At 36.4% G+C, this 15,286-nt stretch overlaps 1 protein-coding gene across 1 annotated transcript in view; it reads left to right on the top strand.

Moving 5' to 3' along the window:
* RFX6 (regulatory factor X6) overlaps nt 1-15,286 on the top strand; it is a 52,282-nt gene that overhangs the window by 17,689 nt on the left and 19,307 nt on the right. Inside the window, exons 5-7 of the mRNA XM_043890286.1 lie at nt 1,354-1,431; nt 2,471-2,498; nt 12,308-12,415. Of these exons, the coding sequence (XP_043746221.1) occupies nt 1,354-1,431; nt 2,471-2,498; nt 12,308-12,415 (214 nt within the window). The remainder of the gene's footprint in view (nt 1-1,353; nt 1,432-2,470; nt 2,499-12,307; nt 12,416-15,286) is intronic.

The following is a 15,286-nucleotide window of genomic DNA, read 5'->3' as shown; positions in this document are numbered from 1 at the left end:
TGTTTCTCATGATGTACTCTGCATATAAGTTAAATAAGCAGGGTGACAATATACAGCCTCGACGTACTCCTTTTCCTATTTGGAACCAGTCTGTTGTTCCATGTCCAGTTCTAACTGTTGCTTCCTGACCTGCATACAGGTTTCTCAAGAGGCAGGTCAGGTGGTCTGGTATTCGCTGATTTTAGATGAATGCAAATTGAAATGGTTGATAACCAAATAATTAATGGTGCTGCATGGTAGGCAGAGAAGGAAAGGGAAAGTGAAGGCAGAAATTAGCAGACTTTGGCCACCCTCACTAAATACCCACTGTCCGACTGGTGTTTGTGTCCCATGTGTAGCATTTGTACTTGAGTGTGAAGTAAGTCAGGATTCTGCAGTTGAGGAGAATGAGATTCCATTCTTGAGATTCCATGGGATGCTACATTTGCCTGTGTTTCAGGTTCCATAGGGCTTCCCTGGTGGCTCAGAGGTTAAAGCGTCTGCCTGCAATGCGGGAGACCCGGGTTCGATCCCTGGGTCAGGAAGATCCCCTGGAGAAGGAAATGGCAACCCACTCCAGTATTTGTGCCTGGGAATTCCCATGGATGGAGGAGCCTGGTGGCCTACAGTCCACGGGGTCACAAAGAGTCGGACACGACTGAGAGGTTTCACTTCACTTCAGGTTCCATAGAGAAACTGATAACAAATTGTTTGTCACACTGTTACATTCCATGTTTCATATTTCCACTGATTCATCACATAGTTGTTTTGTCCCCACTGTTGCACAAAAGCTTGAAGTGAAAATGATGGTGAATTGGGCTTTTCACTCCTCCTGAGGGAAATAACTTTTAAAGGGTCATATGCTTTGTACATATTCCTATACACGACATCATTGTCTTCCCCACACATAATGTCACATTCTTCTCCATTCAATAGATGTACTACGAAGAAGACCCACCATTTTCTGTTTCAATTGACCACATTCAAATTGAACCAAGCAATTTGTAGATAGATACACTGGATATACTTAGAGCCAGTGTCTACATTTACAAATTTAAGTGCCTACATTTAAATGCCTGCAATTACATTTTTTTTTCTTTTTCTGGCTTTTGAAACTTAATTTTTTAGAGGTTTGAGAGGGATTGGCAATAGGTGATTTTCCTTCTTTTTCAAGCTTAGAGCCAGAAATATAAGCATAAGTAGGGTTAGTTACTGTTAAAGAAGGATTAAACACATTAAGATGTTACTTGAAAAAAGTCAGGAAAGGAAGATGATGATCAAGGGACTGCAGTTCTTACCTGTGATTCACTTCAATTCTACTTTAGTTTTCCACTTCAAAAAACTATATTAACACAGAATTTGTTCTTGTTCTAGGTATCATTATTATGGGATTGGCATCAAAGAGAGTAGTGCATATTACCACTCCGTTTATTCTGGAAAAGGCCTGACAAGGTAGAGTCCTGCTATCTTCAAGACAAGTTCTCTGAATGTCTTAAATAATATATATCGAATAAAATGACTTGCTAATGTTTTCCTTTAAGCATCAGACCTTAATTTTAACTTTGTATGGACACTAACAATGACTGGGCAGTTTATATAATTTGCATCCATTAATGAGAAATTAGTGGTGATCCAGGTGTCTCAGAGAGATGTAAAAGAGAAACCAGGGAAGCAGAATTGCTTTTAAGTTAATATTTGCTTATAAGGCTAAATTGGTTTTCATGCTAGATTCAATAAACTAAAGGCAGAAAATGTATTTTTTTCTATGAGATAACCTGCTTTAAAGATGCTTTGGCCAGTATCTTATCAAAATGAAAAGCTTATTCATCTCTAGTCACATATGCTCTGATATACCAGCTTACTTTAGTATGATAAAGCTACTGACCCCAGCTACCAAGTCTCTGTGAAGGAAAAAATACAAATGAATATAAAGAACATGTTGCTCTAATCTGCCATCAACTTTCAGGACTATGTTATTGCCAAGTAAGGTGGCATCCAATGCAATTATTATTTTTTAAAATATTAGAACTGCAAATGATTAAATCTGCATCCGAAATTTCTTTATGGTATGATTTACCAAGAACTGCTCTTAACTCTCAAAAGAATGATTTGTTTTTAAAAGTAAGGTGTCTTGTGGAAAAGCAAATAACTTTATTCACCTGAGTCATACTAAGATGAACTCAGGTACTACAGAGAACATAATGGCAGCTTATTAACCACTGCTTGCTGTGAAGTGAAAATACAGGCTAGAACACACAAATATTTAATATTGTGTGCCTTCATTGTCTCAATTCTTACCTGACTCTGCTCAATATCCTTTATTCTACTTTCCCTTAGAAGCTTGGGTCCCTTTGAAAATCAAACACATTTCTCTAGATTTATTTCACTAGTCGTGGTATAAAGTCACTACTTTTGTAGGTCCTCTGCATTTCCTTCATGGCTATAACTGTATATATATTTTTAATTACTGAAAAATGTTCTGATTTTTAAGGTTTTCTGGAAGCAAGCTGAAGAATGAGGTAAGAATTATTTTCATTTATATTGTATATCAGTTATAACATGTATTACAAGCTTAACCATAGGGTTATTCATCTTTATTGGCAAATATAGAAATAAATGTTATTTATTAAGAGTCCCTTGAATGGCTGAGCACTTCAGAGTTAAATTAGATTTGGGGCAACTAACGATTCTTTACATGGACCTCCTGAACCTCCAATTAACCTAGCAGAGGGGAATTTTTCAATTATTCTCACCTAATATTAGATACTTGAAAGAGTATTTTTTAAAAGACCACCATTGATCCAAGAAATTTTTATTTAAATTAAAAAAAGCCTCAAGCTGAGGATATGGAAAAAACTGGTGTTTGGAGTATATATAGCTATTTAGACAAAACCTTTAATAGTTGTCAAGAATCCAAATGTTATGCTGTGATGTTTTACTGTGTGGGGGCGGGGTGTGATTTTGCTGCTGTCTTCTGCACTGGGGGTGACGGTGGGGTGTGGCAGAGGTGGGAGCTAAGGAGAAAGGGCCCATCACACACACAGCACACTTTCTCACCCAGCACACACTTTCTCACCCAGCACACACTTTCTCTGTAGACGCCCCTCCCCCTTCTCACTCCCAACCAAAGAACAGATCAACAAACTGACTTTATCTAAATGAGTTAAACTACCATTAGAGACTGCATGGCTAATTAGGCACATGATCAGGTCTTCATTATCCTCGAGTTAACTAGTCATTAAAGGAGTTGCCACAGAATCCTGGGCCCATGACAATGTGCTGTGTGGTCCATCTGGACCTGAGGTAAATTGTAACTCCATTAGTTTGGTGAAATGATACAAACATATTAAGAAATAATATAAAAACCCCCAATCTTCTGAAATGACCAATTTCTTCCCACGAGTGCTTTTAATATAGTTAATGGCTAATTACATAATAAAATCCTCCAGATTGCTTTTTTTATCAATGAAATAATAGCTCTTTATTAGATAAACAGTTGTGAAAGTGCAAAAATATTGACTTAGAAATACACTTCAGTTGACTGAAGTTTATGTCAACAGGGAGTTTAAATCATTTCTCTCAGGTGTCCCTTCTACTGTTTTGAAGAGCTGCTGGTACCATCAGTCCATTAGCTGGCACAGCATGCAGGTGGCAAGCCTTGCTTTATCGAGTAAAAGAAAAATTTTTCTCCTGTCTACTTCTTCCTCCTTAGAAGAGCACAATAAAAACTCGGGTATAGATTTTGTTAATAAAGTAAAAATAAGTTTTTGATTAGGCTCTACAGCCTCTTTTTCTAAAGCTACCTGAAGCAATAATAGAATATAATTATTGTGATTATTATATAAATGAACACAGTTAAGGGCTTTCTAAAGGCTCAAAAATACTCTTCTTGTTGTTCAGTCACTAAGTCATGTCTGACTTTTTGTGACCCCATGGACTGCAGCATGCCAAACTTCCATGTCCCTTACTATCACCTGGAGCTTGCTCAAACTCATGTTTATTGAGTCAGTGAAGCCATCCAACCATCTCATCCCCTGTTGCCCCCTTCTCCTCTTGCCCTCAATCTTTCCCAGCATCAGGGTCTTTTCCAGTGAGCCTAAGTAATTTTTTAAAATTATAAGATACTTGTTTAACAAAGTTGAAATTTTAAAAAATTGTTTTGTTTTTGGAGTGACCAACCATCAGTTTGCTCAGGATATGAGACTTTCAGTGCAAATCTTCATATCCTTTGGGTCATTTAAGCATTAAGAATGGTGAGGTAGGGAAAATAGGTAATAATATTGCCAATTTACAGCTAAGGAAACTGAGATGTATTTGTTTTCTTACAAATTCAAAATAAAATTCTATTTTTTAAACCCATGGTTAAAATGTTAATTGATAGATATGTGGTATTACAGGTATGAGGGAACAAAATTGTGAATGGATAAGTTTGATCCTATATAGTGTAGCAGAAAAACATACCTTGAGCAAGTAATCATAACTAATTATAAAGAGTATCTTGAGGATTAACCTAGTATAAGTGATTAAGGACATTTCCCACAGTAAGTAACATTTAAAGATAGAACTGAGATAAGTAGGATTTTGGAGGAGGAGGAGGAGAAGAGTGGTCCAAACAGATGGAACATAGATTAGGATTTCTCAGCCTTTGTACCACTGACATTTTAGGCCAGATAATTCTGTGTAGTGGGAGATGTCATGTGCATTTGTAGGATATTTCAACATCACAGAGTCTCTGGTTTCTATCCTTCAGATCCAATAGCTCTCCCTCCACCTCACTGTGAAAACCAAAAATGTCTCTGATGTTGCCAAATATTAAAAACCAGCAAACAGGAAGGCAAACAAAAGGAGCATCATGCTATAGATACATGGATAATCTGGATAAGAAAATATCCAAATAAGGATAAAAGCCCAAAGGATGGAGAGAAATGACTGGTTTTAGCCAGGAAGTACTGGAAGAGAAGCAGGTAGAAAGACTTGAAAGACGAAGGGCTCAGTTTGGAATTTGCTATATTTGATGTTGTGTCCAACTCTTTGTGACCCCATGGATTGTAGCTTGCCAGGCTCCTCTGTCCATAGAATTCTCCAGGCAAAAATACTGAAGTGGGTAGCCATTCCCTTCTCCAGGGGATCTTCCTGACCCAGGGAATGAACCCAAGTCTCCTGCATTGCAAGCAGATTCTTTACCGTCTGAGCCACCAGGGAAGCCACCAAGGAAAAGACCCTGATCCTGAGAAAGATTGAGGGTGAGAGGAGGAGAGGGTGACAGAGGATGAGATGGTATATTGCATCACCAACTCAACAAACTTGAGTTTGAGCCAACTCTGAGAGATAGTGAAGAACAGGGAAGTCTGATTTGCTGCAGTCTGTGGGGTTTCAAAGAGCCAGACACGACTTAGTGGCTGAACAACAACAAATATTTGATATGTTTATAAAATATCCAGTGTATACTTGAAGTGAGCAGTTGGATATATATGACTGGATGAGAGGATTTAGGTATTTAGTTTGATGATGATAGAAGTCATGGTAAAGGGTAAACACATTTAGGGATAAAATAAATGAGAAGAAAAAAACATTATGAGAAAAGAGTTGTGAAAAGTGGGAAAGAAGAACAAGAGGAGAAGCCAGAGAGGGAGGAAAAAGGAGAACATAGAGGCATAGAAGCCAGAAGAAAAGAGTGATTCCAAGGGAAGGGACTGGTTGCTGCTATCAAATGGTGCTAAAGGGTCATTAAGATGCAGACTGGAAAAGGTCTATGGAATAAGTTAAGTACAGATAATAACTGCAGGGAGAGCTTTTTCAGTGCTAGGGTTTGAGTGATTTGTGAGAGAGCTAGGGTTTGATTGATTTGTGAAATGAGTGGGCAGTGGAATTGAATGTAGAAAACTTAGTCAGGATAGGGGTGGGCTTGACAATTAGTTCAAGAGGAAGATTGAACCATGGTTCTAATGTTGATAAAACATAGTCAGTAAAGAGTAGAGACTGAAGACGTGAAAGACAGTCAAGGGTACAGGGTCACGAAGAGATGGGCAAGGGAGAGCTTTGGAGTGGAGGAAGTGGCCCTAGAGAGAAGGACATTTATTTCATTAAAACTGGAAAGAGGAATGGGTTAGTTCAGATGAAGTGGGTTTGTGGATTTTGTGGCAGGAAATTGAGATAGTTTGGTGGTTTTGGTTTTCTCTCTGAGGTATCAGCAGTCAGGTCATTTTCTGTGAGTGAAATCATGGTAGGGGGTAGTAGAAGTCTGAAGAACTTTGAAGTCGCAGCTCTTCTCAGTCAGGATTTCCAGAGAGAATGTAGTCTTAATGCCCCCAAGGCATCCATTGTATGTAGGGAATAAGCTCTTTTAGGCATCTGGAATTGTGCTAGCCAAGTGCTTTCCTTGGGCGAACTGAGAAAATGGTCATTCAAATTGTTTTCTACGGAACTTTTCTCACAGATTCCCTGTTGAGAGAGGTGGGAACAGGCTCTGCGGAAGACAGGAAAGGTAGAACATTGTAAAATGTAAATTTCAGGAAACAGCAGAAATGCAAAATATTTGGGAGTAATCAAAAGAAAAGGCATCCCTGGTGGCTCAGATGGTGAAGAATCTGCCTGCAAAGCAGGAGACCCAGGTTCAATCCCTGGGTCAGGAAGATCCTCTGAAAAAGGGAATGGCTACCCTGTCTCAATTCTTCCTTAAATTTAGACATTTAATACTCTATTTAAAAATTTGAATGAGCAGTTACTTTTGGAAATTAACTTGATCTAAAAGGATATATGGGGCTTCCCAGGTTGCTCAGTGGTAAACAGTCCACTTGCCAATGCAGGAGACGCAAAAGACACGCGTTCAATCCCTGGATGGGGAAGATTCCCGGCAGTAGGAAATGGCAACTCACTGCAGTGTTCTTGCCTGGAAAATTCCATGGACAAAGGAGCCTGGCAGGCTACAGTCCATGCAGTCACATGAGTATGACACGACTCAGTGACTGAGCATGCATGCACGCACAAAGATATGCAGGAAGTAATAGTTAAGAGAAGTATAAAGAATAATCAAAGGAGACTTGTCTGGCAGATATCAAAATTATGACACTATTATACTAACTCAAATGTAGGTAGAACAAATCTACAGCAGAGATTAGATACCTGAAAAAAGGCCCAAGTGTACGAAATAATTTAGTGTGTGATCAAGGACACATTATACCCAATGAAGGGAAAAGTATTTTTCAATGAATTTTCATAATTCCTTTATGGAAGAAGAGAGAGTGCCAAATAAATAAATAAAATTCTTCAGGGCGTGATGTTAGAAAAATGGTCTATTTTGGAAAAAAAAAATTTCTAAAGCTCATATCTTTATGAAGTTCATATAAGTTATTAAATACAAAAATAATAATTAGAAGGAAATATATCTACCTCATTTCTGAAGGGGGAATAACTTTCTAAGCATGAAAACAATTTAAGAAATTTCAAAGGGAAAAAAATGAAAACATGAAATTGAAAAAAATTCTTTAAATCAAAGTATCATACACAAAATCTGAAGTCAAAAAAAAGACAATGGGAAGATATTATTCCATTGTCACATGCAAATATGACAATAGGATAATATCTCTACTACATGAAGAAATACTACCAATTTATTTAAAAAGTAGGAGGACCTCAATAACAATTTTTAAAAAAAACATGAATAGAGAAAATACACGAGGAAGAAAAGGCCAATAAATGCATGAAAATGAACTACCAAATAAATTTAAATTAATATTTTAAATAATGAAATTATCAAATATAAAAATTATTATTAAGCTGGTAAAAGTATGGTGAGATAAGCTCTTTCATATCCTGCTGGTGAAGACAGAACAAATTTTCTGAAAGATCATTGCAAGATCCATGTTCAAATCTTAGAAGTGTTCATACTCTTTCTCCAACTAATTTCACCTTTGTATGAATCTCACATAAAGAAATAATAGAAAATGCAAACAAAATATTATGTACAAAATTGTTATTGACTATGGTGTAAAACATATCAATCTAAATGACTAATAATAAGGAATGGTTGAATAATTTGTAAGACTTTTATAGGACTGAATATGATATCATTTATTAAGACTTTTAATGACATGGAGAAGTGTTAGGAAGCAAAACAGGATGCAAAAACAAATATATGTTTATATGGCTTCAAATACATAAAATGTATAACATAAAACTGGATATATATCATATATAAGTGATAGAGGATTAATATCTACAAGTACTATGCAGTATGGTAGCCACTAGCCACAAATGACTATTAATTACATAAAATAAAATATTCAGTTTCTTTGTCACATTATTTACATTTCAAGTGCTGACTAGTGAATATTGTATTTGAACAATGCAGATAATAGAACATTTTCATCATCCCAGAAAGTTCTATCAGATGGCACTGTTTTAGAGTGTGTTCAACTCAATAATAAAAATTGTCTGAGCCACCAGAGAAGCCCAATAACAAGACAACCCAATAGAAATGTAGTAAAGTATGTGAACCGGAGAAGGCAATGGCACCCCACTCCAGCACTCTTGCCTGGACAATCCCATGGATGGAGGAGCCTGGTAGGCTGCGGTCCATGGGGTCGCTAAGAGTCGGACACGACTGAAGTGACTTAGTAGCAGCAAAGTATGTGAACAGGCAAGTCACCCAAGATGAAAAAGAATGACATATGTAGTGTTGGTGCTCATGGTGCCTGTTCTGATTGACCGGGTTCTGTAACATGTGTGTGCGTGCGTGCTAAGTCGCTTCAGTCGTGTCTGACTCTGTGTGACCCCGTGGACTGTAGCCCGCCAGGCTCCTCTGTCCATGGGATTCTCCAGGCAAGAATACTGGAGTGGGTTGCCATGACCTTCCTCAGGGGATCTTCCTGACCCAGGGATCGAACCTGTGTCCCCTGCAGCTCCTGCATTGTAAGCAGATTCTTTACCACTGAGCCACTGGGGAAGCCCTCTATAATGTGTAGTCAATATTTTGAATACCACCCTGCCAATAAATATATCTATTTTTAAATCAGGAAAATGAACATTAAAATCTTAATGAGTAATCATTTTACTATTACTGAACTAGCAGCAATTAAAACTATTAAAACATAGTCATGTTAAGAATGGGAGCTAAGAAGCTTTTCTAAATGGTAGAAGGGGCAATACCTAATAAAACAGAAAGTTCGCACACATTATGACTGCCTTCCTAGAGAAACCTTCACACTGTGCACAAGAAGGTATGCATGTGGATGTTCATTACAGTATTGTTTATAATTTCAGAATACCAAAAAATAAAATTCTATTATGATATAGTAGGAAAATAAAATTTTATACATATAAGAAAATACTACACTGCTTTGGAAATGAGTGAACTATAGTCCTAAGAATCAAATTAGGTTCATCTCGAATACTTAAAGTTGTGTGAAAAAAGCTCGTTGAATGTAGAAAAATACATACTATATGGTACCAGTTTTAAAGCAAATAGTGTATGTTATTTAAAAGCATTTACATATGAGGTAAATTTTTAAAGGTTTGTATAGTAATGATATAAACCAAATCCAGAACATTAATTATTCCTGGTGAGGGGGATGGGAATGAAATTAGAGAGGGCAACAGAGGCCACTTTAATATTTCAAATGTCTGATGTCTCAAGATGGTAAGTATGAGTATTTATTACTTTTTATATATACCTTCTTTTAAGTTTTAAATGACTCATAATATAAAAGTGAACAAAATCAATGGCAATAAAAGCAAAACAAAACATGGAGAGGAAATTAAGACTCATTATCAGCCAGCAGTATGAATTTTGATTGCTTAAAATGTTTTATTCATAAATATAGTGGTTCACATTTCAAAAATATCTTAGAGAAAGTCTCAGAACCCTTTAATTGCCAGGAATAAACAAACAAATGAAACCTAGTTTTAATACTTTATTCTGGTCGAAGAAAACTTTTCCTGTGAATCTTCCAGTGTGGGTCCAATTTTATTTTCAGTGGCTCTAGTAATGAAGTTGCCATTATTTCCTAGGGAATAGTCCCTTGATTTCATACATTTCAACCAGGAAGTTTCCCTGATAGCCTTCTCCTTAATATCAACCATTCATGACCAGTTTAACAACTTTGTACCAAGATAAATAGCAAATCCTCCCTCCTTGGTATATGCTTTTCAAATATTTGTAGACTGTTATCATGCTCTCTTTTAGTCATCACTTAACCAAACTGTGCAGCTTAAATCCTTTAATCTTTCCTCATAAATCAGACCCTCTTGCTTCTAATCATATTGTTTCTTTTCTGTAGGTTCCTTCTTGTTTTCTTTTGGAAATAAGATTCCTAATCGTTCAACCAAGAGTAGTGAAGTCATCAGTTGAGAGAAAAAAAAAAGAAAAAGAAACAGACCTCCATAGCTGGTCTAAGATTTGGCACCTCATTTAGTGCAATTAAAATAGAAAACCTATTAGTGGAATTAAAATGAACATCTTCTAATTTTTCCCAGTTTATCAATCTCTCCTTTCTTTTTGTGTTATAGGTTCTAGACAGAATATTATCATTTAATTTATACCAGCTTTGTACACATTTGTTAACATATCCAGGCAAATTTAATTTTTGAATTTTTTTCTTCAGGCACTCTTCCCCCTGTTGATGTTCCATATGTGTTGCTAGCTTCTATCACAAAACTATTATTTATCAGCATGAGAGTTTTAAATAATAGTTAAAAGACGTATACTCTGATCCTTAATATGTGTTTCCATAGCACTCTAACATTTTTATTGGGAAATGTATTATTGTAACACATGCACACACATGGAGTTTTAAAAATAAGCATAAGATAAAAACTCATGACCTACCTCATTGTTTAAAAGAGAAGTCCTCTTTGTGCCCTCACCACAATCACTTCCTGTCCCTACCAAACACTACTGCTCACAGAATTTGGTGTTAATTACTCCTTTGTCCTTCATTAAAGTTTATCACTTATGAATATATACCATCAATATTAAATAATGCAGTGAGGCTGTACTTAGTACCACTGAACTGTGTATTTAAAAATGCTTAAAATAGTAAATATTATATATTGCTTATCATTGTCCAATTTGTTATCACCAATGCATTATTTATTATTGGCCCTACATAAAAATGGATTCACTTTTTCTATGACTTTCTGGTTTCATTCAACATTAGGTTTTGTAATTCATCAATGTTAATATATGTAGGCGTTCTCCACAAACAAAACCAACAATCAGTTGTGACCTATGAGTGTGTGTGTGCATGTTCAGTCAGCTGACCCTTTGCAACCCAATGGACCGTAGCCCACCCTGCTCTTCTGTCCATGGGATTTCCTAGGCAAGAATATTGAAGTGGGTTGCCATTTCCTCCACCAGGGCATCTTCCCAACCCAGGGATCCAACTTGCATCTCCTACATCTCCTAACAGTGCTAAAGGAAGATTCTTTAACACTGAGCCATCTGGGAAGCCTTTGCTAAGGCTCTGGTTCCGTCATGACTACGTATTCTTACTCTCTTCTTTATGTGTGGGTTTCTTGTAGGTACATTAGAATTGCAGTATTATATGTTACTTATTTGTCACTTTTTCTGATTTTCGGAAAACTACCAGAGGGTTACTTAGTGGCTCAGTCGTGTCTGACTCTTTGCAACCCTTTGGACTATAGCCCACCAGTCTCCTCTGTTCATGGGATTTTCCAGGCAAGAATACCAGAGTAGGTTGCTATTTCCTTCTCCAACCTTTGAAGGGTGTGTTCCAAAAGATTCAAAAGAGAACAAGTACCTGAATTTGACAGAGGGAGGGAGGTTGAGAAGGGAAAATCATGAGTACTAGTTTGGAAATCTGAAGAATTAGTCTTTAATCACAATTTTACCACTAATTATCTTTGAGGCATAATAAATTAAACTTCTTACCATCTCATTTATTTAATCCATAAATGATTTGGTAATTCATAAGTGAATTTGGCAATTTCTGACCCTTTCATATTAATTTCAGTAGTCTAAAAGTAGCTGTTTTAAAACATGTCATTAACAAATGTAAACTTGTAAACTAAAATTTCTAAAAGTTGTGAAAACTGAAAGTATTTAAAACTAAAGTCTGAAGTAAAAGAAAAATGCCCAGACTGTGAAACTATGTATGATTTGGCAACAGTAATTCTGCTGAAATATTTAGTTTATCCAGGTGTTTGATCTAATAAACAGTTTACCCAAATCTCCTGACTTGTTATGGTTTGAAAGATAAAGAATGAAATTTTGTAGGTTTCTATATTGTTAGAATTGTATGTTGTAGAATTGTATGTCATTATCAAATAGTTGATAATGATTTATTTCTTTTCATTTTTTAAATTATAGGGTGGCTTCACTCGTAAATATTCACTTAGCTCAAAAACTGGAACACTTCTTCCAGAATTCCCCAGTGCTCAACACCTTGTGTACCAAGGATGCCTTTCTAAGGACAAGGTATCAATTAAAGATACTTCTCTATTGATTTTCCGATATGTTGGTTTCATATCTCAATTTGCTGGGAATCTCATGGCACTCGTGGGAAACAGAAATCTGCATAATCAAACATAATTGACTGATTTATAGGAGGGACAAATGTTTACTAACATCGATTCAGGACTTTCCAATTAATTATTTACCATCTCCCTGATAGTATATTATCAGAAGGTGGTAAAATAAACCTCAAAAGACTAAAGTTTATTTTTTATTTAAAACTCAGTATCAAGGAAGAAAATCCTAGAATGTGCCTATCATATGCAATTTCTTTCATTTTAAGTGTTATATTTTTCTATTAGCGCCATTTCATTTCAGTAATTAGTCATCAACCACTTCTCTAGGACAGAATTTGTTCCTATCACTGAGGGAGAGATACCTAGATGAATGGAAGGACCTTGCTTGAAGATTCCAAAGATTCTTCTCAATTATAAAACTTTGTGCTCTGTTGCAAAATTTTTTGAAAGTTAAAGAAGAAGCAGTTTCCTGAACTTCAGTTTATAAAATAAATTTCAATGCTTGTGTAGTAAAGTCTAAAGCTAAAAGCTCCTCTATTTCTAGACTTCTAGAGGCATTTGCTGGGTATCTGCTGGCTGACTAATGGCAGGATCCATTATTATATCAAAGCATAAAGATTTCTGCATTCTTTTCAACTAAAGTTTATTTTCTATTAGCATTTGAGAAAATATTTTTCACAGTATTTTAAATCAGTTCATATTTTTAAGGTGCAAAGACAGATGAATATGATTAACAAAGTCCAGCTGTATTTAGTAATGGGCATTTGTAGAAACTGGAAATAAAAATGACACGCTGTTAAAAAGGTTTATTCATAGATAAGTAGAGATGCACAGTAACTTCATTCTAATTTATAATAATGACAGACTTATTCTCCCAGTTAGGAACAGGCGAAATATTAAAGGTAGTTCTCAGATCCAGGCAAGCCTCCTGAAGTATGTCCACTTCCTACTATGCTCCTCTCCCATCATATTTCTCAAGGTCATCACATCATCTTTTAACCTTATGGAAATAATATGACATTATGACTTCAGATTGGAGATACCTCCAGTAAATGTTAACATGTGACAATTTGTGGGGGAACTTGTGGAAATCTGAGGGACCTTGGGGAACACAGTTCTTTGGGGGAGGGTATTGTTGGCTCACCTTTGTGGAGAGGATGGCTCACATGCAAACATATCAAGAAGATGTTTACTGTGTAAATATACCAGGTGAGGAGGGTGACGGAGAGAGTAACAAAGAAAAAAAGAAGTGAGGAACATGTTCCAGTAGTTTATTTCAGCCTTCTCTGCTAACCTCCAAGGAATTCCTTATCTGTCAACTTGAAAAACTGGTCTGTAAATCATTTTTCACTCGGTATTCAAGATGCTTAAATAACCTCTGGTTTCTAAATTCATTCCCAGTGGCCCCCATCATGAGCCCCATACTTCCCTTTGTCCTCTGAGGACAGCTGGACCCTGCCTTTTACCTTCCTAGCCAGTAGCCAAGTTCCCCAGGTAACATGTCAGTTTGTAGAAAGAGGGGTGTGGCTGAAGCTGAACATTTTCAAGCACCTACTTTCTTGAGGCAGATATGATGGAGGCTGCCTAGTGAGAAGCTGACCCCAGTGAGCGGTGTTTGCTGAAGCTGAGGGACCTGTTTTTGCCCCCAGCAGAGCGTCACTCAAGACAGTTGCTACCCCCTCACTTGCTCACTGACTTTACTAGAGCGAAGACTTGCTTTTGATTCTACCCTCTGTAATGTTTATGTTTATATGTAATGTTATGTTTATAAAGACTGCAAAATATGCTACAATGCAAAGTTCTTACCCTAGACTGTGTAACTATTAAATAAACAAAGTACCAATGATAAGATTTAAAATTTCTGATGCTGTCTGTATAGAAGAAAAAAATTTTGACACAAATAAATGGAAACACTTGTGAAGATAAAAGTTCACTTGTTCTTTAGTGGCTTTCAGGGGCCAAAGGGTTAATTTTTGACAACTGTTATTAATTCCTTTCTATCATTCATGCTGTTCTTATCCTCATTTAAAACTATGTCTTGTGGTCCATCTGAAAATATAAAATTGTTGCTTAAGGTAAAGAGCATATTTTATTTGCATCAGTGGTGACGTATCCTGGCAGAGGAGTGTAGTCAGCATACCTCCTTAGAGGTAGATTGGTAATTTGCATGCCATCATTATACAGCTTTACACTAAACCACAAAGATGTCTGATGTCGCTGGGCTGCAGGGATAAAGGTTGGAGAGCAAAGAATTGGAGTAGGACACCCCTATCACCATCACCACCTTAGATACTATAAAGATAAAAATAGTTAACCATAGCATTGTATTATGGATTACTCCGGCCACTTTCATGTGTTAATTTATTTAGTCCTCATAACAACCCGATTAGATATTTACTGTTTTTATGATCTCCATTTTATAGATGAGGAAATTAAGACACATAAATGTTAAGTACTTTGCCCAACATCACATAGCTACTAAGTGGCAGATGAGAGCTAGCATTCAAATCCAGGTATCCTGCAGGCAGAGTTCACACCTCTAACATCTAAGCCTGTTCCCCTGTTCACATAGAACACTCACCCTGTAACAGGTAGGAATATTTCTAGCTTATAAAAATAAAAATGTTTTGAACATGGGTGTTCCTAGTTTGCCAGAATATTAACAAGTTCTAACCCTCTGCAAATTGTAAGATGTTTTAAGATTTTCTATCTGTGGATACAAGTACTGGTGTATACATGTACACCATGTATACATACAAAAATAGAGAATTTTTGTAACAGACATTTAATGTTGAAATCTTTTTTGGCCAACGAGTCA

Source organism: Cervus elaphus, chromosome 28 (assembly GCF_910594005.1).
Source record: "Cervus elaphus chromosome 28, mCerEla1.1, whole genome shotgun sequence".
Taxonomy (NCBI): domain Eukaryota; kingdom Metazoa; phylum Chordata; class Mammalia; order Artiodactyla; family Cervidae; genus Cervus; species Cervus elaphus.
The sequence above is the reverse complement of the archived record's forward strand: the minus strand, read 5'-3'. Positions and strand labels throughout refer to the sequence as shown.